The sequence below is a fragment of the Amphiura filiformis genome, chromosome 6 (assembly GCF_039555335.1).
Source record: "Amphiura filiformis chromosome 6, Afil_fr2py, whole genome shotgun sequence".
NCBI lineage: Eukaryota > Metazoa > Echinodermata > Ophiuroidea > Amphilepidida > Amphiuridae > Amphiura > Amphiura filiformis.
In genome coordinates, this window is record NC_092633.1 from 30007518 (window position 1) to 30030879 (window position 23362).

At 35.9% G+C, this 23362-nt stretch overlaps 2 protein-coding genes across 2 annotated transcripts; one reads left to right on the top strand and one right to left on the bottom strand.

Moving 5' to 3' along the window:
• Positions 1-8440: 8440 nt before the first annotated feature.
• On the bottom strand, positions 8441-12255 carry LOC140155244 (NAD-dependent protein lipoamidase sirtuin-4, mitochondrial-like). The gene is made up of 3 exons (XM_072177999.1): positions 11119-12255; positions 10292-10486; positions 8441-8827 (listed from the first exon to the last, which is right to left on the bottom strand). Exons 1-2 carry the CDS (start codon positions 12064-12066, stop codon positions 10337-10339), a joined length of 1098 nt encoding a protein of 365 aa, XP_072034100.1. The 5' UTR covers positions 12067-12255; the 3' UTR covers positions 8441-8827; positions 10292-10336.
• A 187-nt stretch (positions 12256-12442) lies between these two features.
• On the top strand, positions 12443-22080 carry LOC140154457 (NIF3-like protein 1). The gene is given in 9 exon segments (XM_072177025.1): positions 12443-13100; positions 13103-13144; positions 13146-13221; positions 15090-15163; positions 15401-15522; positions 16773-16887; positions 17632-17706; positions 17708-17771; positions 20195-22080. Coding segments are annotated over 9 exon segments (1074 nt in total). The 5' UTR covers positions 12443-12863; the 3' UTR covers positions 20464-22080.
• Positions 22081-23362: the final 1282 nt, after the last annotated feature.

Below are 23362 nucleotides of genomic sequence, written 5' to 3' on the forward strand. Positions count from 1 at the left end.
TTATAAAATTAATGTGACCGTGATGAGGCTCGAACTCACCACCTTCCGATTTAAAGTTCGAAGCGCTAGTGTAGGCCTACCAAATTCTGATGCCTTACCAAGTGAGCTGTGCTCGTGAGATACGAAATAAAAATAAAATAATACACTGTATACCTGCTTGTGTCGGTAATTGATTTGCTCAAATTCCATAATGGTACAGTGCAACAGAGCAAAAATGCCCAAAATTTAAAAAGCTATATAATTTATGACCACTATACACTACACATAAAAAATACTAATACAAGGGAATTTCAACGTAAGAATCCAAACAATTAAGTACCAACATGCACAGCTTTGTCCTTATATCACATTTGGGTTTTTAACAAAATGTTATCAAACCTCTACTGTGATTGGCAGCTGCACAAGGCATCTCTTTGATAGCTGATAATGGCCATCCATTCAACAAGTGGCTACTAACTGACCTTGACTGGCTTGAATGAGCACTGTCATCTGCTACAAAACCATCACACTCTAGGACCTGGTCACTCCATAATGCTACAGGGAGCACAGTACTTTGACAATGGAGTGAAAGACTATTATTATTGATTAGGCGCGGATTTTAAAAGTACAGCTCCTATGCGTGTATAGCAAAAAAATTGGAATAGAATGTTTGGAATCATGTAACTAAAGTACTAAATGCATTCTGCAAAATGCGCTCTGACCAATTTATAAAGCATTTCATTAGCTTTAATTTGACATATTGTTTGACATATTTGGAATTATGGTAAATCATTAAACAAAATATTTATTAATTAATCAATTATGTCAATTATTAAAAATTTAATGCAAATATGCATATTTTCTCTGACAGAATTGTAGGATTTGACAAGAGCCATCTTTCTTGTAAGTTTGATTCTTATAACATACCGGTATCGTATTGCGTCCCGTTATAGTTGCAGAAAAAAAATACGCGTGCAGGACACACATACGCACACACCTCCCACACACCCCCACCCAGAGGATCGTACCGTTTTACAATCTTATAACATTCATTGGCGCTAGTAGTAGTAAATTTCAATTTTCTTTACTTTACCTCACTTGTTCTGCTCAAAATTAAAAGGGGACATATCTATCTGACAGTAAAAGCTTACATTTTATGGAAATTATGTTTAACTATTTGCTTAAACAGCACAAAACAGATAAAGCAGACAAATTTACTAGTATACATAGGCCTATACATGTATGGTATCATGCCAGGGACTGTTTAAGAATATAACATTAGATTTATGATATTTACTTCGAGGACTGTTATTTATCAAAAATGTCAAATTTTAATAATTTGTCATAACATTTGTATTATATCGTGAATTTCAAACAATGAAATTTATTTGATATCAGAAAGACATTCTTCGTATTCAGAATGCAATTCGATATGTCTGATGTGCTCTCATGTCCCAAAAAATACTATCGAAACGCTCAAAACGCTCATTCCAGATCCCTTAATTTAGTTAATTTTCTTTTCTTGTTTTCTTTCTTTATTTTTCTTTGATTTATATTGCCAGGGTAAAGGAGAGGGAACTAAAGGCCCATTCAGTGATTTTTTGATTTTTTTTCATCCCGACGATCGTAAAAATCATCAAAATTCAGATTTTGGATACTAGACTGCGGAACTCAGTCTTCAATGATAGTCAGTAATTTTTATATTTTGGACATTATTATGACTATCAGGACTGAGTTCTTATGATCCGAGGAGCAGTTTCAGACAATTGCTTGGGATTATTGGGGCAGAGGTTATCTTTTGAATTCTTTCATGACCACTGAAGCATAGTCAAACCTGTCAAGGACACTCGGCGTGAATTGAAAGACCATGTCACTCGCCACAAAAGAATGTCAAAGGTCATAAAACACCACTTTTGTGTCTTCTGCTATCTAAAGGCCTATGGCTGATTTTGTACCTTTCGTCATTGTCATAGATGTGCTAACATAACTTGCTAGTGCAGTGGTTCAGCCGAAAACCGTGTGTCTAAGACAAAAAATAATGCATTTACTTGAGTCTGTAATTTATATACCGGTACTGACAGTATATAAATTAGCTACATGTATTTGAATGGGGCTTCAACTTCGTCAATACTGTCGTTTTCCTGTTTTATTTTTTTGCCATTTGTTTTTCATCAAAAAATTTATAAACGTAACAATTTGATTTTTTTTTTCACTTTCGCTGGGATCACTGAATGGGACTTTATAGCGCGGATTATTCAAAACTTGTTTTTACCTACTGCTATATAGTATTAATCCGATTATTACATAACTTTGCCAGCGTATTCAAGACATAGGTTATGTAGGGATAAACTGTACATGGGTATAGAAGCCCTGCATGCTTTTATCGATTGGCTCCAAACAAAGGATTTGAACCGGTGTCCTTCACCGTAATCACGGCGCAGTAGCCTACAGTCCATTCAATCAAATGTTGTCAGTGTGCGAGACGAACGATGTATAAATCTGGAGGTCACATCATCACTTATCATGCTTAAGCTGTGTTCACACATGCACTTATTACCGGTAATATTTTATCTAGGCTTATGTCCGATCGAATTAAATATTTCCGCTAATCCCTTAGTGCGTCCACATTTGTCGGCAATAGCGCTATACGCTGGCTCAGTTACGTAATAATCGGATTAACTACCATAGCAATAGGTGAATCGTGCTGATTAGTTGCACCTGTAAGATTAGTATCTTTGAAAAGACCGGTATTGTATTCAATCTATGATTGCAGACATACAGGTGATGAGTGCAACCTGCTTGTAGTGCAGCACGAAATGTTCAAAATTGTTTTCACCTATTGCTATGGTAATTAATCCGATAAATGACGTAACTTCGCCAGCGAATGCCCGACGTGTTATGTCCGTTAAAGCCTATTACCGGTCATAAACCCCTTCTTTCTACATGAGCATCATCAGAAAATTTAACCCGATTTTAAATGTTTTCACTGAAAATTCACTTTCAATAAACGCCCTCTTTAGAACAAATTACAGACAATGCGGTAGGTATGTCATGTAAGAAAAATGCAAATTCAAAAGTTCCAAAATTAAGACCAATTTTGTATTTATGTAGGTTCTATTATTATTATTATTATTGTTATTATTATTATTATTATTATTATTATTATTATTATTATTATTATTATTATTATTTTAGTTTGACAAAGTAGTCCCATTTTACAGTAGACGTAGCTCTATATCGCATTTTATACATGTAGGCCCTACTATGGTGGACATCTTTGAAAAAATGACAAAAATAAAAAAAATTACACTGACTCCCATCATCATGCAATTTTTTTCTTGGGGGGGGTCCCAAATTTACAAAAAGTCGGCTTCAATAAAATTGCGACCTCCCCTATTTCGGCAGCAAATATTTTATGACCCCCCCCACCGTTTTCAAAAAAAAAAAAAAAAACCAGGCATCAGTCTTTTTGAATAAAATAAACACACTATCTGTAGTCATGCTGTGTTGTGACTCCCTACATTTTGGTCATCAAAATATTTTATGACACCCCTTATTTTTCTTTCCGTATATATTTGGGACCCCCTAATCATCTTATAAAATGCAATTGCATGCCTTTCTGTTATCATGCTTATGGCTTAATAAATTTCATCTCCATCTACATCCAGGGCCATACTGCCCCCCCCACTGAACCCTCTGGGGTTAACATTTGCTACCCCCCCAAACTCGTGTAGGTTATCCCAATAAGGATGGTCAATTGCTCCTGCGCCTGAATTTTTCACCCGATCATGGAGAGTGCGATGGAGAGTTTTCAGTGCCTTTATCACTACAGGTATCTGCTCCCCCGACCGTATCGGGACCCCCCCTCTTGTCATGGAATAGCGTGGCTATCTCCTCCCAAAGCTTTTTTTTTATCCCAGAAATACTTTCCGTGTCTCTCCAAATTTTGAGTATAGCCAATGTTTCCTTGTCATTCCAATTGACCCCTCTATGGAAACGGGAAATCACAAGCAAGCAAATAAAAAAAAAAAGAAGCTAAAAGGGAAATGTAAGAAAGAACAGATTTTAATGTTCATTTTCAATGATTCTACCTGTTCAGTAATTCTTCATGTTATAGTGAACGCTCCCATTTACTCATCTAACGGTGATGTCCGAAAAAAATAATCGCATCCAAACTCGATTTTTAGTGAGCGATTTTCCACTCGCCATAGACACTAAATATCACTCGCTGCGAATCTCCCAAAATCAGCCACTGAATCAGCCATTTCAGTATTTAATCGATGCTGTACTCCCTCCAAGCGTAGAAAGTGAAAATGTTAGCACGCTTCGCGCGCATTTCAACATAAATGTACATAAATACCGTGTCAAGACAGAAACTCTACTTGATTATTTCCTAAATAAGTGATATTTGTGAAAATTCGACCACTCGTCTACAATCATGCTAGCGAGTGATTAACCACTCGCCTTTAAAATCTAAACGGCAAGGCCTGCATCCCGCTAGTTTATATTAATATTTGCAGCTGCAGCCATAAATTACTCTGCTTAAAATTTTCCGCGAGTGATATAGACTCACAATTATATCCGACAGCCCAATAGTGCTGCGTGTCCACACGTAATTACTATTACCGGACGTAACGTTTCGATCGGTCTTAACAGCTCTTAACTCTGGTCATCTTCAGCCTTAAATTGTCGGATTTAAAGCACATTACGCCGGATATATTAATTTTTTTAATATCCGACGCTCATTCACACTGCCTCTTATATCCGATACTATTACCGACGTAATTTAAGTCCGGTAATAGTCCGACTGTGTGAACACGACGAGTCGGCAATAGCTCTATGTCCGACGTGTTTATATCCGAGCTATTACCGGTCATAACTAACCGGAAATGGTCAGCAGAGCTAATGTCTCCTTCTCTTGCCAGTTCATTCCTCTATTGCGTTTGATATTCGCACCTGCATCCATGATGATTTTGTTTTATCTCTCACTGGTCACACTATTTATACTCTGCTTCAAATCAGTTGCGCGAGTGATTTAATTTAACCCGGAAGTGTTCTTCACGCTGAATCACGCAGAAAGGTGAAAGGTCACAGTTATATCCGACAGCCCAAAAGCGCTGTTCAGTGTTCACACGTAATTACTGTTACCGATCGTAACGTTTCGATCGGTCTTAACAGCTCTTAACCCTGGTCATCTTCGGATTTAAATTGTCGGATTTAAACCACATTACGTCGGATATAGTTATATCCGACGCTCATTCACACTGCCACTTATACCCGATACTATTACCGACGTAATTTAAGTCCGGTATTAGGCCTAAGTGGTTTAAGTCCGACTGTGTGAACAAGGCTTTATTGTAAAAAGTTTGTCCAATGCATATACTGTGTGTATTGTTCCCGGGTATTGTCAATACAGTCAAGCAAACAGGTATTATATTTTGAAAAGGCCGCTATAGTATATTCACAGGGGTGTCTTGAATGGCCAATCATATGGGACATAATCAAATTGCAGTGACTGCTTCCTTTGTTACCACATGTCAGTCATCTTGTGATTATTGGACCATGTAAACCTGCAAAAAACGAGCCAAAGTGCAGGCCCTATGATTATGTCCATTACAGACTCCGGGTGACAGTGGTATAGGCCTACCACAATATACTGCCGAAGCCACATGGTTCAGCTATGGGGCGGTTATCGCTCTAGTTGATATATAACAGTCCTCGAAGTAAATTACCGTATATAAATCTAATGATATATTCTTAAAGTGTATGTCGCAGGGAGGAAAAGCCGACGGTCAATTGAAAATTTTGACCTTTCATATTGAAGATATGGATTTTTTCCCAACAAGACCTTATTTTTGCTGAACCATGAAATGGTATCAGCCTATATGAGTGAATGTTACTTACTAGCTTACTTACTAGCTTACTTACTAGCTTACTAACTGACTAACCATTTGGTCTGAAATGGACACATCTCTAAATGCCACGAAGGTATGACCCCATGAGTGGTGTCATATGAAAGAGGAAAACATAACGAATATAATAGAAATATTTCCAAACGTCAGAGGTCATCCAGGGGTCACAGGGGTCAAAAAAGGTCATTTTAACCGAAAATGCTCAGATTGAGCTTAAATGTAAATGCAATGATGCTTATGACATTCTAAACTTGTTTAAAACATTAAAAAATTTATTTAAGGTCATTAAGGGGTCATAAAGGGGTCAAAGGTCAAGGTTTTTAAAATGATCCAATTGAGCTGAAATTTACATGCAATGATCCTTATGATATTCTAAACATTTAAAAAATATTTCAAAATTCATTTAAGGTCATTAAGGGGTCGTAAAGGGGTCAAAGGTCAAGTTTGTCAAAATGCTCCAATTGAGCTGAAATTTATATGCAATGATCCTTATGACATTCTAAACATGTTGAAAATATTTTAAAATTCAATTAAGGCCATTAAGGGGCAATAAAGGGGTCAAAGGTCAAGTTCTCAAAATGCTTCAATTGAGCTGAAATTTAAATGCAATGATCCTTATGACATTCTTAACACGTTTTAAATATTTTAAAATTCATTTAAGGTCATTAAGGGGGTCATACAGAGGTCAAAAGTCAAGTTTTCAAAATGCCAGCTTTCCACGATCAAGGTATATTAAAACGGCAATTAATGAAACAGTCTTATTAAAATTAATACTATCCAGCTGTTTAATTATTGCTGCTTGATCAGATCGTCACAGTCATCCGCCTAACTTACCTTGTGTCCTTGCAAAGGGCACAGTTGCTCTAGTTTATATTCTTCACTTTTCCTCTTTCATTAACACCACTCGGGCGGTCATACCTTCGTAGCATTTCAAGATTATGTCCATTATATACTCCGGGTGACAGTGGTATAGGCCTACCACAATATACTACAGAAGCCACATGGTTCAGCTATGGTGCGGTTATCGCTCTAGTTGTTTGGTGTTTTGGGAAAAAAAATCCATATCTTCAATACGAAAGGTCAAAATTTTCAATTGATCGTCGGCTTTTTATCCCACCTACATACACTTTAAGTATAAATCATCAGATTTATAAAGTTTACTTCAAGTACTGTTAAATATCAAAAATATCAATTTTAATGATTTGCCATAAAATGTGTATTAAATTGCGAATTTCAAAAAATCAAAATTATTTGATATCAGAATGACATTCTTCAGTATTCAGAATGCAATTCGATGTCTGATGTGCTCTAATGTCCCACAATAAATACTGTCCAAACGTTCATACCCCACCCCTTAAGGCAAGTGGGATGGCAGGAGCCATATTTGTCCAGTTTTAGCTTAAGAAAAGTACAAAAACTGCAGTCTACTTCTTAATATTAATACATTGATCTTAAAGGAAATGAGGCACAGATGCCAATAATCACATATTTCCATATAGGTCTTGCTGTTCTTGAGTTAAGGGTAATACTATAATTATTTAAAAACAAAAATGTTTTGGTGTTCTGTACCTCCCAAGAAATATCATGAACATGATAGTGGAACCTACACACCTTATTATCAAGCCTTCTAGAACCCATACCACTTCTCTTGTATGTTGGCTTTGTCTCAATATTTTAGCGTGAATGTTGCTAGCCTAGGTCGTGCTCCCCACCAACTAGGTGTATAGCCAGGGGATTGCCCCACCCCCAGACAATTTTCAGGGATAAAATGGGGATGGCAAAGAGTAAAGTGTTCTTATTAAAATGACTAAACATGAGACACAAAATTGACAAATGGGGACAAAAATTTGGCTTTGCCCCCTGGCTACACAACTGCTACCAAATTAACCTGCCTTATACAAGTGTACTATTTAACCCCATATTTTAGAAATCATTCATCACAATTCTAATTAAAATCTGAACCATACCAGTAAATCAAACATCAACTTTATGGAAACATTTTTGTTTTCACCCAAAAAAAACCACACATAATATTAAAAAGGCGTTTTGTTTAAAAAGCCATATTATAACAAAATAGATTGGCATTTATTTGCCATAAAATGTTAGCTTTTACTGTCAGATATATCCCCTTTTATTTTTGAGCCAAACAACTACGACAAAGCAAAGAAAATTGGAATTTACTACCAGCGCACATGTCGCCAATACGTACCACTCCTTCGGTCATGTTGTGGTACGACCCTTTGTTGTGTATATCACCGTCCCGCACCTCGTGTATGCGTACTGTGTGTTATGAACATCGTGTATGCGTTCGACTAATAATTCCATCGTAATAATAAAGCGCCGGATCCGGCGTTTTATTCAAAATCTCGGATTTTGACAAAACTACAGCACCTAGAGTCTTGATTTTTGCAGGGTATATTGGTTTAATAAAGTACAATTTAATCGTGTAAAAAAGGGAATTTTAAAAATTCAGTGAGGGCGTCTTCCTCAGCAAATATAATATGGCTTTAAATCAGAGTAGGACAAAAAAAAGATTGTTTGCTTGTCCTCCCGAAAATCTAGAAATAAGTTGGGTTTTTTTACTGTACAAATGAATACTGACCTTAAGTTTGGAAATTCTAGAAAAAAAGGTTTTTTTCCCTTTCAACATTTTTGAGATCCTGAAAAGTTTTTTTTACATTTTCTACACACTTCTAAACTGTTTAAAAAATATGAATGAAGAGGTAAACAGTAGAGAAATATCCCAATTCACAACTATTTGGCCTATAAGCTAAAGGTATTACAGTTATGTTTTGGCTATGACCTATCAAAAAAAAAAATTAAATCCTGCCCGACTGACCCAATTCTGAAAAAGTTTTGGAGGAGAAGCAATTTGAGCAAACAATCTTTTTGTTGACCTAGATGGAAGTAACAGAAATATGCATCCCCTGTCTCTTCTTAAGGTTAGCTGAGAGTTTTTCATGCGCTTGATTTCAGAGGGGCGTAAGTTCATAACAGAAACAGCCATGCAGAAAATGAACAAGAGCACCGGGACGTAGGCCTACTTACAATAGAATATCGATCCACGGTCAAGACATGAAAAGGCTATGAAACTTGGCTTAGCTCGTGTCCGGAGCTCGGATGCGGGGTGGCACAAGCCGTTTTCGGCAATTTTCACAAGGATTTTATAAATTTTAAAATTGATTGGGGGCACTTCGTCAAGCTACACCCTGGAAAATGTGTTGATTTTGAATTTATAGCCTTGATATCTTTGATGAAATCAATGCTGCTATTCCCCTGATTACATTGTAAGGGTAGGCAACAACAACAATATCAAAAAGCAATTATTTGTAAATCGAATTTGGGATGAAAATCAACAAGACAGACTTAGCAGGCCTACAAATTTCTGAAAAACAATCAATCACGATTCACTGCACTCAGCGAATCAATCAAATAAAACTAAAAAGAAAGGAGCAAGAAAGAATAAAGAAATACTGAAAAGAGAAAGAAAGAGAGAGAAGAAAATGAACGAAAAAGAAAGAAAGAAAGAAATGAAAAAAAAAGAAATGAAAAAAGAAAGGGAGAAAGAAAAGAGGAAAGAAAGGAAGTAAAAATGAGAAAAGAGAAAAAAGAAAGAAAATTCAGCCACACGGAGACTCGAACCCACAAAAATAGTTCATATTAGATTCCCAGTCCAACGCTCTATCCACTCGGCCATAGATCAGCTTACGTAATTCACTGTTCTCAAAGCGGATGATATAACTATAATTGGATGCAATTACATGATTACAATCGCGTCCGCATTATGGCTCTTAGAATAAACACGTATGTCGGCGCTGAAATTTTGAACGAACTGATGGAGGAAAACCTTGTTTTTTGCAAAACTAGCTTCAATTTGGAGTGAAAATCAAATGGAATAGCAATTGGCAGAATGTTGAGAAATAATGTAGGTATTCAGATGTCTAAATTAATGTCTCGTAATCAAGATATCGATAATTTCACAAACCAGCTTTTTCTCAAGCAAATTCTCCAAAATTTTCCCCCAAAACGGGCTTTTAAAATTTAATCGGTACTGTATTTGGTTCTTCCCCATGGCAACATTATTTATTTGATCGATTTGTAATACAATAAAAAAAAGAAAAAAACAATATCTCGGTGTGGATTTATACGGAGCGCACATTTGAAAAAAAAACCTCATGGAACGTGTTTTTGATCTTGTGAACATGGTGGGTAAAAATGCTTTAAACGAAGGATTTTCAAATTTATTCTAATAATTTGTATATAACACACACAAAAATGTTAAGCTACATCCAATGCACCAACATTTCACTCCCTGCGATATTTGATTACTGAGAAAACTCTGTTTTAGAGAACAACTTTATACGTCTTTTATACGTTTTTTATACGTCTCTTTGTGTAACCTTAATTATTTATAAAAGTGTCCAAGCGAGAAAACTATTTAAGCACTACAATGCTATATGTGGCAGAACATCTCCTAATTTGGCATCAAGTTTGATCTTAGCCAGCTCGTCAGCTCTTGTTGGACCTATGTTGATGATGGCGACTGGTATCTTCCGTTCATATGCATGCCGGGCAAAACGATATCCAGAATACACCTGAAATGAGGAAAACAAATAAATACTTTTATAAACACTAAATATTTTTTATTACAGTGAGCTGGGTATAATGATTCCAATCAATCAAGTTTGAATGAATAAATCAATACATGAAAGATACAATTTTTTTAAACAACCCAAATGAGGCAACTCTTTCATTATTCATTAGTTGGCTGTATTTCATTATTACCTATATTGTTGATGCAAGACCATGTCAATCAAAACAGGGATAATGCTTAGATCATTTTTACAGATATTTTTGCAAAATATTGAGAAACATTTTGAGTAATATTGCATTTGTTATTATTAAAATGAAATTTTTTTTTTGTAATCGCCAGGAACATGACGAGGGAATCCATCAATTTTCATTATTGACTATATCCTCTACTCCTACAACTAAGACAAACTGCTAATATCATCAACAGGACATGTCTGACATTTTCAGATTTAAATTTTTGATATTTCCATCTAAATTAGCAGATAATTGACTTTCTCATGAAAGTTTTGGCCAAAATAAAAAAAACCCATGAAGGCAGGTGATGGGAAACTTGGAATAAACTTTCATTCATTAGCCTTATGTTGAAAAGACGCCAAGTACCCATGCTACAAATTGACTGTGCACAAACATTTACCTGTAATGATGATCCAGCAATCAACACTGCATCTGATTCATCAATTTTATCATAAACAGAATTTACAACAACTTTAGGTACATTGTCTCCAAAGAAAATCAGATGTGGTTTCAATATCCCATCACAAAGTTCACAGGGTGGAACTTGAAAGCCATCAATTAGTTCATCTGGTAGAAGAACATCCCCATCCGGTGCTATGGCTTGCGACTCGATCTTGAACTCTGGATTCACATCTTTCATTCTCTCCTGAAGTTCATTTCTGGATGTGATATTTCCACATGACAAACATATAATTCGATGTGAACAGCCATGAAGTTCTGTAAGCCTATGGCTTCCAGCTTTGGTGTGTAAGGCATCAACGTTTTGTGTTACCAACCAGTGGAGTCTGCCTGCCTTTTCCCATTCACTTAATGTGAGGTGGCACAGGTTTGGCTCAAAAGAACTAAACTGTTTCCAACCGACAAAATTTCTAGCCCAGTATCTTTTCCGTCTTTCCTCACTGTTGATAAACTCCATGTATTGGATAGGCCTTGAGTCACTTCTTGCATATAAGCCTACACCTTCAGATCTGTAGTCAGGGATTCCAGACTCTGTAGATATACCAGCTCCAGTCAATATGAATAACTTCTTGGATCTAGAAATGAAATCTTGAAGTGCAAATAGTTTGTCGCGATGGATTGGAGAACTCTGGGGTACAAACATTGTACTAAAATGTGAGTTAGAAGACCATGATCTAAATGGAAAAGATTGTATAGATGCTGGTGGTAGTTGCTGTGTCATCTTCCTGCACTCTGCCTGGCAATGTTTGTGATTTTGTAAGCTTCCACCATGATCATTGACATTGTGACGATCATTTCGATGGAAAGCTCGCCGTCCCAGAGTGAATGACACTCGAAAGTTTGAATAAGACTTCTGAACAAAGTCTGATCTTAACCAAATATTCCTCATACTACTATCTTTCGATTTCCAACAAACACAAAATTTACACAAACGTATCGTTGTGCAAGTAAGAACGTGCTAGAATGCCGGTACAAACACGGAAGTCAATGGTGTTGCATAATCGAGGTCGCGACAGGTGCATTCAGTGTTTCTATAATATCGCCGAGAATATAATCTCTCGAAAATAAGAATGCATTAAAAATGTAACATTGGTCATTAAAAAAATGCAAAGAATAAAGTGTTTGATTATATAATTTGAAAAGAAATTTAGTAAAGAATTTTATTCTTTACAATATTAATCAATAATTGGTAAATAAAAATTTAGGATAACGTTTTTTTTGTAAATAGAAACGATAATTGATTGGGTCAAATGGTGTGGGTCAAAGTTGATACGCGTGACACTGCAACAACACACAGCAGTAGGGGCCTAAATCGTGTAATTGCACTTGTAACAGCTGTCATTTTCAACAAAAACTCATGTCTATTCGCTTCAGATACATACTCTGTCTCTGTAGTGCATACAAAATACGAGCGCCTGTTGTGTTTAAGACTCGACAAAATCTAGCTGTATTTAGCAGACCTAGTCAAGGCGAATATCGCACTGACAAGTACAGGGATTTCTGTCGGCTGCTAGTGTTTCTCTGGTCCAGGGAACTCGACATTCGCATCATAAAAACCGAGTTATTCATCCCCTTGTATCAAGCTCAAGCTTCTCTACACTGTATACCGACTCCAACATCTCAAATTCTAGCTCTACATCCGAAACTGAAGGTTCTGCATCTGATTGCGACAGCAGTGGTGACATCATGGATCTGAAAAATGTTGTCAAGAAATTGAATAGGTTTGCACCAACAACTTTAGCTGAAGACTGGGACAATGTGGGACTGTTAGTTGAACCGACCCCTCCACACAAAGTAAACACTCTATTTCTTACCAATGATCTTACTGAAGAGGTTCTAGAAGAGGCAGTCACAAAGAACGCTGACATGATCTTGGCTTATCACCCACCGATATTTAGTGCAATGAAGAGGCTAACAATGCGCATACTGAAAAAGAGCGCATAATTGTGAAGGCGATTGAGAAACGATATAGCTATATATTCACCACATACAAGCTACGATGCAGTGGATGGTGGTGTCAATGATTGGCTGGCTTCAGGATTAGGCAAGTTAAATAATGAGACTTTTTAATCTTTCAAAACATACACTGAATGTAAGGAATATGTACAGGTACGGTAATGATCATTGTTCATTGATTGAATCCAGTGTCATACTCACCGAAGTAAAGTCAATGACATTTCTTTGCTTTCTTAAACAATATTGACATTTTGTTACAAATGAAATATCAATCATTGTGAAAGGAAACATGTTGTAGCATTTCATTTGTTGTAGATTCTGAGTCTATTGTAAATCATACTCTTTTAATACGTATGGAATATCAAGAATGTCACTATCCATGAAAAATAAAAAAGTATGGTATACATCAATAAACATTTATTATGTGTACATCCATAACTATGTGTCTCAACTCTCAAAAGCTAGGAATAAATACCATTTCAACTCATCTCAAATGAAGGTTACTTAAAGCCATATTATAACATTTGCTGAGGAGGACGCCCTCACTGATTTTTTAAAATTCATTTTTTTACACGATTATATTGTAGGCTACTTTATTAAACCAATATACCCTGCAAAAATCAAGACTCTAGGTGGTGTAGTTTTGTCAAGATCCGAGATATTGAATAAAACGCCGGAATCTGCGTTTTATTATTACGATGGAATTATTAGTCAAACGCATACACGATGTTCATAACACACAGTGCGTACACAGCGTGCGGGACGGTGATCTACACAACAAAGGGTCGTACCATAACATGACCGAAGGAGAGGTACGTATTGGTGACATATGCGCTGGTAGTAAATTCCAATTTTCTTTGCTTTGCCGTGGTTGTTCGGCTCAAAACTAAAAGGGGATATATCTGACAATAAAACCTAACTTTTTATGGCAAAGAAATGCTAATCTATTTTGTCTGAAAATGTTATAATATGGCTTTAAGGTTGGTCTGAACTAAGGGTGTGAGTGAGTTTTTTTTTTTCAAAGTTTTTTTTTTGGTTTTGTAGTGTCTCTGGACCTAGACCTAAATGCTAGGATCATCATGCCTAAAAAAAAAAAAAAAAATGAATTTTGCACATTGTTTTGTAATTTTAATATGAAAATTGATACATAGTTTTCATGTCATACTCTATTAATGATATCAAAATGCATTCAAATTCAATTTTGCAATTTTTTTTTTTTTCAATTTGGTACCGGTTACCCGCCGAAAAATGCTTGGTACCGGGCACAAAATTACCGAAAATCACACCCCTAGTCTGAACCCTGGAATTATGGAAACTTTCAGGCCTCATAACTTCTAAATTGTTGGTGTAATGTATATAAAAGTATACATATTTAGAATGACAAAGACTAGATAAGTTCATCTGTGAGGTCAAATTTGGGCCAAAATGCTCATTTTTTTTTCTATTCCCCAAAATACTATTTTTTGGCCCACTTCTTTTTCGTGCATCCTACAAAAAAAAATCTTTTAATTTATTAATTTTTAAAAACTAGATAAAAATATCTAGGAGCGGTTTTTTATTTTATTTTTTATTTTGACCAACTTCACCAAAAATATTTGAAATTTGGGCAAAAATCAGGCTCAAAGTTGGTCGAAATTCAAAAAAATGAAAAAACGGCTCCTAGATATTTTTATCTAGTTTTTAAAAATTAATAAAAAATAAAAAATTTGGCCCAAGAAATTGAAAGATGCACGAAAAAAAAGTGGGCCAAAAAACAGTATTTTGGGACTTTGGGCCAAAAATTAGCATTTTGGCCCAAATTTGACCTCACAGATGAACTTATCAAGTCTTTGCCATTCTAAATATGTATACTTTTACTTTAGTCCAACAATTTAGCAGTTATGAGGCCCGAAAGTTTCCATAATTCTAGGGTTCAGACCAACCTTAAATCATCCCCAAGTCATACTCATGGTTTAGAAATATTCTCTAAACCACTCCAAAACCATGTGACTTGTGGTGATTTGAAGGGAGCTCTACTTGAGAAGAGTCTGGTATTTATTTCTAGCTATTTTATAAAAAGAGACACATATTGCAGGCTGCCAACTAGTGCATCCTTTTTGTATGGATTGTACACATTTTGAAAACTGCATGTTAAAATTTGTGTTTCCCTGGTTTAATGGTATCGCAATAATCACACATAAAAAACTGCTGGGTAACATTGTAACATTTTCTTTTCTGTTTTCTGCTACAGGTGAAGCCAAAGTGGATCCATTACATCATACCTATAGTACCTGTTATCCTACACCAGGGGCTACAAGCTAGAGTTCTTAGACTGCGAACAGGGATTGACACATACACTCAAATCCGTACCTGGGGTGTCAGACATCATGCTCAGTGTTAATGATAACATGTAAGGATTGATTCAAACTTTACTTTGAATATACCGTACTGACGCGAGTATAGTCCCACCCCGTTTTTGGGTGAACATTTTTCCAAATTGGGGGGTGGGACTATACTCGAATTTCAAAAAAAAAAAGTTTTGTAGTGTCCCTGGACCTAGACCTAAATGCTAGGATCATTCATGCTTGACCTAAAAAAAAAAATTGAATTTGAATGCACTTTGAAATCATTAATAGAGTATGACATGAATACAAATTATCAATTTTCATATTAAAAATACAAAATATCTTGAATTTTTTTTATATTTTTTTTTTTTTAGGTCAACCATGAATGAATAATCCTAGCATTTAGGTCTAGGTCCTGGGACACTCCAAAGCCGACTTTGGGGGTGGGACTTTACTCGAAGGTGGGACTATACTCGCCTCAGTACGGTATTATTCTCAGATATTTATAAATTTGTGGTCAAGTGAATGGCAGCCTGATCTAAATTTATCTGGACTCACAATTTTTAAATGATTTTGAGAAAATCTTGAGTATAAATTTATGTTCTAAGTAAATCCCTGCTTTCAGTATGTCTCCAAGCTGTTGCACGTTCATTTTGCGGTGCACATTTGTCTTGTCTTCATTTATTTTTATTTTCCCTCCCAATTATTTAGTACTAATATATCCAAAATTATTGGTACCGGGGTAGTCTAAATTGGTAAATACTATGTTTTAAAAGGAATTGGTATAGAGTTCTGTGAGATTTCATTACAGTATGTGTTTAGCTCTAGGCTTATTTTGAGATAAGTTTGAGTGAGTAAGGGGGAGAGAATGCATTCTACATTAAATTTTTTTAATTTCACAAGCTTTGAGACATTTTTATTGGGGGGCTGATGAATTGAAAGGTATGTTGTAGGTGGTATTTTCATGTTGGTATTTAAATGTAAAGTTGATGTATATATATTTGGGGAGTCATCAGAAAACAAGTTTATTTTTTCAACAAAAAGCAAAGAAAATCCTCTTTTTAAGGGCCATTTCGTGATCCATAGCATCATCCCCACATTTTTTCAAAAAAGTTGACATTTTTATATCACCCAAAACCTGCAAACATACCATAAAAAGAGGATCCATGTTAGAAGTACAAAAAATAGGGCCTACTCATGAAACATGAAACTGCAGTAAGCCTACCACAAAATAACTAAAATAAATACTTGAATTAAACAGAACAAAATGAATGCCTCATGTCTTACAATTATTTGTGTGTTATTTTGATGACAGGGTGAGGATGCGAGCCAGTATGAATTGTACTACAAGCGGTTTACCTCGTGCCCTAGAAATTCTTAATAAGGATGAGGATGTCAAAGGCACAATCCAAATAACCCAGTTAATGAAGGTAAGGCTATGGAAAAAAAAATTACGGGCGGATTGACTTTTCAAGTTGGTTGGTCTGGATTTTTTTAAAAGCTAAAGTGCCCGACTAAAGTGACCCTAAAATGTCACCCAAAGCTTGAAAAAATCTGGCACAAAATTATATTTTCAGTATATATCAATATATTTTGGCCAAAAACTGCTGATTTTTTTGCATGATTTTAAATAGTTAAATTAAAAAATTCTCCCAAAATGCAAAATCTGTGTCAGTCGGACCTGTAAAATGGGGAGTTTCTTTTATCACGTATATACTACAATATAAATAATACATGACCATTTTAATACTCCAAATACAGTGCTTAAATTCATGTGAATGAGTTTGTAAACACCAGCAAATGCACACATCAATACAACCTGGGAGGTTAGTTCAAAAGTGGGTATAAGGGGTATACTGTGTGGCAGATTCAGGTTGCATTTGCTCTTGAGATCAATTATGGATCACATATTTTAGAAAACTGGTTTAGAGAAGGGGTGCATTTGCAAAATCTGGAAATTGTTCCCAAAATTGCTTGTTGTCCTTTAGCCGTATTTGAGAAAATTGTCCAAAATATCACTAATGTTCATAGGTTATGTGTGAGTGCAGTGACTGTCAAGACACCAGTTCACATGCTGCTGACTGAGATCCAGTTTAACCATCAAGATATTGGTTTGATATGCTTGTACTTCAACATGTACTCCATATTCTAATGGTGATTGTATTTTTTTGTAGCCTCCTATACCTCACACAGGAATGGGACGATTGTGCACACTGAAAGAACCCATTAATCTCAAGCAATCACTGGAAAAAAAAAAAAAAGCATCTTAACCTGCCACATGTTCAACTGGCTGTTGGAAAAGAGAAGAGTTTAGGTATGTGCTAGTTAACTAGTAAATCTTAGTATAGTTTTAACAGATGTGAGGAAGCACAACATACAAATGCTGAAGTATGTATCGGCTGCTTTCATGTTAAATCATAAAAGTATGATCTGTGCCAAAAGCAATATAGTTGCAATCAAGATGTAATTTGCAACTTCCAGTTTATTTTCCATTCTTAGACAGTGGGAGTGGTTTATTACGTAGACACATAATCTGATTGGACAATCGCATGATTTTGGGTGTCGTCTATCAGGCTGTAGACGACCCCACGTCATCATGAGTGTTGATAACGCGTAACACGCTCATAGAGGTGCGCGTATGTATTCGCGTTGTATGCGTAGACGCAGTGCGGAATACTCGCACACGCTAGCAGTCACGCGCAACAAAAGATGTGAAGTTGTAAACAAGTTTCGTTCATTTTAGAAAAAGGCGTTTTATGACGGTAACTTAATTTTTGCTTTAAAAGATAGTTTACAGTTATTAAAATAATATTTAACTGACTAAGAATGAGAATAAACGATAGGAATTTTTATTTTTCCTATCCTCTACCTATGATAGACGACAGGCAGGTCCAATATTTTTATCGTAGTGTGCGCCGGCATCCACTAGTCAAAATATTGGACCTGCCTGTCGTCTATCACACGGTAGAGGATAGGCAAAATAAAAATTCCTATCGTTATTCTCTAAATAATGTATTTTCAACCACTACTATAGCAATGGACATGATGAGGTCACCATGGTCACATGCATTGTTAGAATTGAAGATTATGTAGCTAAATTTTCAATGGCCATTCTGACCTTTAGGTATGAAAATCTGTGGGCTCTGATGGTCAGTTTTATAGGCCCGGGATTAAATTTGACACATAGTATAAGTATGGTCCACATTTGTGACACTTTTATGAGATATATAACAGAGATCGAAGGATTGAAATTGATGTCAGCAATTGAGTCAATGTTGATTATACTTTGGTACTACCAGCGTTCGAAATAGAGCCGGTCAGCCGGCCATTGGCCTGTAACTTTTTGGCCTGGCCGGTAACTTTTCTGACTGGCATCTAGTTGCCGACCGGCTGGCGGTAACATTTTAAGGTCAAGCCCGGCTGGCCTGTAACTTTTTGAGGCATATTTCGAACACTGGGTACTACCCATCTCAGGATAGTGCATCAGCAGGCCCGTAGTGATTTCCACAAGCTTTTGCCCAAGGGCCCACCAAATTAGTTAGTAGTTACTTACAAGTATATTTTGCCATGGACAAAAAAGTTTTTTTTGTGTGCTTGTTATCGGTGAGAATACTGTACTTTTAATCTAATGCCATGTGCATCCTTATGACATTAACTTGCTTTTATGTTTGACATTTACATGGCTGTATGTGACCAGATCTGATCCCATCAGGCTTAAGGGATCTAAAATGAGCGTTTATTGCTTTTCGACAGTATTTTTTGTGGGACATGAGAGCACCTCAGACCTATCGAATTGCATTCTGAATCTGAAGCATGTCTTTCTGATATCAAATAATTTTCATTTTTGAAAATCACAATATAATACAAATTTTATGACAAATTATAAAAATTGATATTTTTCAATTTTTGATATATAACAGTCCTCGAAGTAAATTATATAAATCTAATGATATATTCTTAAAGTGTATGTAGCAGGGAGGGAAAAGCCGACGGTCAATTGAAAATTTTGACCTTTCATATTGAAGATATGGATTTTTTTCCCAAAAGCGACCTAATTTTTGTTGGTGTTTTGGGAAAAAAAATCCATATCTTCAATCTAAATGTCAAAATTTTCAATTGATCGTCGGCTTTTCATCCCACCTACATACACTTTAAGTATAAATCATCAGATTTATAAAGTTTACTTCAAGTACTGTTAAATATCAAAAATATCAATTTTAATGATTTGCCATAAAATGTGTATTAAATTGCTAATTTCAAAAATCAAAATTATTTGATATCAGAATGACATTCTTCGTATTCAGAATGCAATCGATATGTCTGATGTGCTCTAATGTCCCAAAATAAATACTGTCCAAACGCTCATACCCCAGCCCTTAAGTCAGCAATAATGAAACTGAGATATAGGCAAAACATGAGGAGAAAAAAGAATAAATACATAAGAAAATTGACATATAAAAGGTTCATAAATTGTATAGGTACTTAGGCCTACTGAGCAAGTTTGTAATGGTAGTAACTAATTTTTCAACATTTCTGACTTTGGCCTCATAATTATGAGCTGATTTTAAAATTGCTAAAATCCGAATTTTGTAGATGTTTTAAACATCTAAAAATATTTTGTCAGGCAACTCATTCACTGAATGAGCTGTCAAGACAATCAGCCAGACGTGACTGTTATACATGTATTGTCTAATTGTCTTTCCTCCTGCTCATTGTTATGTTCTTTGTTTCCTTCAGATTCACCTGTTAAAACCATAGCTGTATGTGCAGGATCTGGAAGCACAGTTCTTAGAGGTTCACTAGCTGATCTGTATGTCACTGGAGAGATGTCTCACCATGAAGTCTTGGCCGCTGTTGCCCAGGGAACCAGTGTTATCCTTTGTAACCATAGCAACACAGAACGTGGTTATCTGCAAGTTATTAGGAACAAATTTGATGAACAGTTTGAGGGAAAAGTAAAAGTGATTGTATCAGAGGTGGATGAAGATCCGTTGAAAGTGTTTTGATTCAAAATACCAAGATAAAACCCTGTAACAGCAATAAACTTTAAAATTTGAGAAAGGTAATAGCTTCTGAGAGTAAAATGAGGTGAGATTCATATATGTGTACATCCATATTAAAGGATGCACTTGTCGGCTGCTACATGTGTCTCTTTTTACATAATAGCTAAGAATAAATACCAGACCTTCTCAAGTGGAGATCACTTCAAATCATATACAAGTCACATGGTTTAGGAATGTTCTCTGTATTCCTAAATCATGTGACGTGAGGGTGATTTGAAGTTATTTATTTTTAGCTATTGTGTAAAAAGAGACACATGTACATGTATCAGCTGACAAGTGCATCTTTTTGATATGGATGTACACATATTTGGATCAACACTGGTGATCATTTTCTATCATGTAAAGGCTTTTCTCATATCTGTGGGAACAGTGTTCGATTAATTTGTGCAGCAAAAAGTGCTATGCAATACAGACCACAAAACTATTAAGGTACCAGTAATTTTGTACCCTTTATGCTAAACAAAGACGGATATGTCATAATTAGAACCAGCAGCCAAATAGCTGCATCTTTTAGCTTGGACCTCGTTTGCTGAAATCGTTCAAGATATAAAGACACAATGATCCTAAAACATAGGATGATACAGATTCAAAAGTTGCAGTTTGCTCCATTACACTGCCCTATTCATTTCTGATATATTTTAAAATTATGATAATTCAAGAAATTGAAAAGAGAATAATTTATAAACCATATAACTGAGCCCTCTGTGGCCGTAAGTTATAAGTAAAATTTGTTTGGCTTATATAAGGCGGTAAAAATAAAACTCATAACACCGTGTATTAATATAGAATGATGTGCATGCAGTTGGGCGCAATGCTTACGCTAGTTGTGCATTGTGTATGTGTGACTGGGTCACGCATATTTACGTGAGCGTGAGTTGGGACTTTATTGACATGCGCAGTAACAAAAGCCGAATAATTTCCACCTTATATAAGCCTAACAAACTTTATAATTGAATACCTGAGTGGAAGAAGGGCCCAACTCCAATGTTTTGCAAAAATGAGTTAGACCCAGCATTATATTGCCAGCAGACTGTTCTTCCGTGTGTGTGAAAGATGAGCCAAAATACTATCTCTAAATAGTCTTCCACATACACTTAATCATGGTTTTCATGGAAGAAAGGCCCAACTCCATGGAGTTGGGCCCTTCTTCCACTAATATATGGTTAAAGAGGAATTTCGTTCATCCATGAAATCTGCTTTTCACTACAATAAACTTTCTTGCTAACATATTACATGAGTTCTACTTGTGCAATTAATGGCGATTACCCAATTTCTGTAGCTATTTATAACACAGAACTGACACTTGCACACTTGACACTCGTATTAAGACCTGTACCATTACCATGGAAACATCATATTTAATTTCGAATGTATGTACTTTTGTATGTTCATGTATTAAAGGTCCCCTGAAGATGAAAACGTTCTGTCTATAAAACTTTTCCAAATATTAAGTTTTTTCTTAATATCTCAAAAACAGTTCTGATGGAGTTGGGCCCTTCTTCCACTCAGGTATTCAATTAGATCCAGTGCCTCTACAATAAAATAATTCTTATCAGATTAGTTTAGTTTGAATGTTTGCATCATCTTGTTAGTAGTGAGTTTTAAGACTGTCTCACCCAACCAAGGGCCTAGCCAGGGGTTCAGGTGTGATGTAGGCCTAACGTCCAAATTGACAAAATGGGCCACTTTACGGGGACAAAATATTCCCGAATCAACCCAAATTATAAAGAAATGTTAAACCATTCAAATTATCCTTTTTTAGGGGTCCTAGATTATGTCCACTTTTTGTATATCAGCAAATTTATTTAAAAGGTCCACTTTTGGAAATTCCGCACACCCCTCAAAAATATCCTGACTTTTTACCTGCACCCAATGACCCCTGGTATCATGGCTTTCTAATTACTTCTTTTGTACTCGGAAGACACATAAACTATACAAATATAATAGTATGAAGTTTAATATAAAAGGGGTTGCAACCCAACCCTACCCCGGTTTTGCATGACCAAACTAGCCAAAATGTAGACTTTATCAGGTCAACTCATATTTTCTCATAACCCTGGTAAATTTTTAGGCCTGGAATATGTTTTGTTTTGTTTACAGTATGAACATAGCACAATGTCTCACATCGGACCACTGGTCATACACTTTTGATTTGAAGGGCAGGCAAAGGAGTGAGCAGCTGCTGATTTTTTTTGGACAATTTTTCGCCCCTGAAAATCAACATGCCCCCCTTGCTCCCCTGAAATCCTGGTTATGCTACTAAAATACTTTCCCCCTCACAGCATACCAAAGCCTTTCCCCTTCTCAGCCTACTGAAAAAAAGCAGGGCACATCGTCATCATCCCTATATCTTCGTGTTAAAAATTGCAGTGATAGTACAGCGAATCCTCTCGTTTTTTAACAGCTACGCATCGCGATTTTGTTCGAGATAGGCCGAGTGACTCAGGCTAAGCATACCATGACTATCATATGAGATACCACAGCGTTTCTATATTCTACACATTATTACGATTTGTGCATGCTCTAGTACCCCATATGATGTTTCTATTATACAAGAAAATCTATTACCAGGGTTTTGTTTCCAGTACACTCACTCGAAAAGCAGTACACTAATTAGCGGGGCCTTGCAGCTTGCTGTAGATATCTTTTACTGCATTTTTAATGTAAAACATTTGAAATCCAAAGTAAAAATTGAGATATATTTAATTTTGCGAATGACAATTATACTTTATAGGTATAAAGGAACGCGTTTAGCCCATTTAGTTAAGTTCCAGGTGCACGTCCTATAACACAATGCATAATTTATGTAAACTTTCTTTATCTGTGTCAATAATAGAATATT